The 3061-nt window shown below is 61.5% G+C and overlaps 1 protein-coding gene across 1 annotated transcript; it reads right to left on the reverse strand.

Moving 5' to 3' along the window:
* Nucleotides 1–2185: 2185 nt before the first annotated feature.
* Nucleotides 2186–2693, reverse strand: LOC115307361 (SR-related and CTD-associated factor 4-like; the record flags this gene model as incomplete). The annotated part of the gene is given in 3 exon segments (XM_029959016.1): nt 2186–2258; nt 2366–2411; nt 2526–2693. Coding segments are annotated over 3 exon segments (287 nt in total), but the record flags the coding sequence as incomplete, so codon positions are not given.
* Between the last annotated feature and the right edge of the window lie 368 nt (nt 2694–3061).

Consider the following 3061-nt stretch of genomic DNA (forward strand, 5'->3'; position numbering starts at 1 on the left):
CGGGGACCTCCCCAGTGTGTCCCAGTGTCCTCCCAGTTTGTCCCAGTGACCCCCATTGTCCCCCAGCGTCCCTCCAGTGTGTCCCGAGTGTGTCCCAGTGCCCCTCAGGTGTGTCCCATGGCCCCCCAGTGTCCCCCATTATGTCCCAGTGCCCCTCCAGTGTCCCCCCAGTTCCCCCAGTGTGTCCCAGTGTCCCTCTGGAGATGGAGGGACAGACAGAGCACGGAGGGCAGATCCTGGCCCATTCGTGTGTCCATGTGTCTGTCCGTGTGCTCGTGTCTGTGCATCTGTGTCTGTGTGTCCGTCTGTGTGTCTGTGTCTGTGTGTCCGTGGGTCTGTGTGTCCATGTCTATGTGTCCACCCGTGTCTATCTATGTGTTCATGTCTGTGCATCTGTGTCTGTGTATCTGTGCATCTGTGTGTCTGTGTCTGTGTGTCCGTGCCTGTGTGTCCGTGTGTCTGTGTGTCCATCCGTGTGTCTGTCCATATGTCTGTGTCCGTGTGTCTGTGTGTCCATCCGTGTGTCCATGTCTGTGTGTCCATGTGTCCATCCGTTTGTCAGTGTCTGTGTGTCCGTGTGTCCGTGTGTCAGCCCACGAGTCGGTACACAGGTCAGTCCCTGTGTCCGTGTGTCCACGTGCCTGTGTGTCTGTCCGTGTGTCCATCCACGTGTCCACGTGCCTGTGTGTCTGTCCGTGTGTCCATCCATGTGTCCATGTGTCTGTGTGTCAGTCCATGTACTGGTACACAAGTCAGTCCGTGTGTCTGTGTGTCTGTCTGTGGGTCTGTCTCTGCGCCTGTCTGTGTGTCCGTGTGTCTGTCCATGGGTCTGTGTGTCTGTCTGTGTGTCCGTGTGTCTGTCTGTGGGTCTGTGTGTCGCTCCATGGGTTGGTTCATGGGTCTGTTTATGTGTCCCTGTGTCCGTGTGTCCATGCTCGTGTCTGTCCATGGGTCCATCCCGGTGTCTGTGTGTCCGTGGGTCTGTCCGTGGGTCTGTCCGTGGATCCGTCCCCGTGTCCGTGTGTCTGTCCGTGGGTCCATCCCGGTGTCTGTGTGTCCGTGTGTCTGTCCGTGTGTCTGTCTGTGGGTCCGTCCCCGTGTCCGTGTGTCTGTCCGTGGGTCCATCCCCGTGTCCGTGTGTCCGTGGGTCTGTCCGTAGGTCTGTCCGTGGATCCGTGTCCGTGTGTCTGTCCGTGGGTCCATCCCCGTGTCCGTCCCTCCCCTCCCCTCCCTCCCCGCCCCGCCCGGCGCTTCTGCGGCGTCCAGCGGCGGCGCGGCCTTGGGGCGGCGGGTCCGGTCTGCTCGGGGGCCCCCACCGGACTGGGAACCGCCTTTCCCGGACCCCTCCGGCACCGCCACAGCGGGCACCCCGCAGATCCGGGATCCATTCCGATCCATCCCGGATCAACCCGGATCCATCCCGGGATCCATCACGGATCCATCCCTGGTCCCTCCCGCCCCTTCCCGGGATCCATACCCCGCTCCGATCCTCCATCCCGGATCCTCCATTCCGGTCCCCCAGACCCATTCGCCGGTCCCCCTTCCCGTACCCCGGATTCTTCCCCCCCCTCGGTTTAGCGGACAGCCCCATCGCCTCCACCCCCGTTACCGCCAGGCCGGGGGCTCCCCGGAGCCACCGGGCCCCGTGCTCCCGTGCCCCCATGGCCCCGGTAGGGCGAGGGGCCCGACCCCCGGAAGCAGTAGATGGGAACGTCCGTGGGGCTGAGCCCCAGGTTACCCGCCGGGGGTTCGCAGGGGGGGGGGGGAGGGATTGGGAGGCACAGGAGGGGGGGCTCTGGGTGATGCTGGGCTGGACTGGGCTGGACTGGGCCATACTGGGCTGTGCTGGGCCAGACAGGGCTGGACTGGGCGGTGCTGGGGCTGTATTGGCTTGTACTGGGCCTTACTGGGCTGTGTTGTCCTGTACTGGGATGTACTGGGTCATACTGGGCTGTGCTGTCATGCAGTGGCCTGTACTGGGCCATACTGGGCTGTACTGGGCCATACTGGGCCAGGCTGCCCTGTAGTGGCCTGGACTGAGCCATGCTGGAATGTACTGGGCCATACTGGGCTGGGCTGTCCTGGGTCTGTATTTGGTCTGTATTGGTACATACTGGTCTGTACTGGGTTGTGACATGTCTGTGGTAGTGTGTACTGGGCCACACTGGGCCGTGCTGGGCTGTACTGGGCTGTACTGGGCTGTACTGGGCTGTTGGGCTGTACTGGGATGTAGTGGACTATACTGGGATGTACTGGGCCTGTACTGGGATATGCTGAGTCTTACTGGGTCGTGCTGGACCATACTGGTCTGGACTGGGTCTGGACTGGGCTGTGCTGCCCCATACTGGTCTGGACTGGTCCATACTTGGCCATGAACTCCTCTGCTCGTCCATACTGGGCCATGCCGGGTTCTACGGGGCCACACTGGGACGTGCTGAGTGTTACTGGGTTGTGCTGGATCATACTGGGCCATACTGGGTCATACTGGGCCGTACTGGGTCATACTGGGCCATCCTTGGCCATACTGGGCTGTGATGGCCTGTACTGGCTTTTACTGGGCTGTACTGGTTTGTACTGGTCCATGCTGGGCTGTGCAGTCTGTACAGGCTCTCATTGGGCTATACTGGGTTGTACTGGGCCATACTGGGCTGTGCTGGGAGGTACTGGGCCATACTGGGTCATACTGGGCCGTGCTGGGCCTCATTAGACCATGGATGGGTAATGGATGCTCCAGAGTATGAGCAGCAGATACCGGTCTGGACTGGGCCATACTGGGGTGTGTGGAGCCGTACTGGGCTGTTCTGGGCTGTACTGGGCCATGCTGGGCTGTGTGCTGCTGTACTGGTCTGTACTGGTGGATAGATTTGGGTCTGTACTGGTCTGTACTGGTCTGTATTGGTCCGTACTGGCCCCTCCCCTGTCCCCACAGGCCCCGCGGCGACGCCCAGACGGGACCAACATGGAGCCCTGAGACGAGGTAACGGGATCACTGGGGTCACTGGGATCACTGGGATCACTGGAATCTCCCTGGAGCTCATGGGAACACTGGGGTCACTGGGAT

The sequence above is a fragment of the Manacus vitellinus genome, unplaced genomic scaffold (assembly GCF_001715985.3).
Source record: "Manacus vitellinus isolate BGI_N305 unplaced genomic scaffold, ASM171598v3 ctg7180002434722_pilon, whole genome shotgun sequence".
In the NCBI taxonomy this organism is placed as follows: domain Eukaryota; kingdom Metazoa; phylum Chordata; class Aves; order Passeriformes; family Pipridae; genus Manacus; species Manacus vitellinus.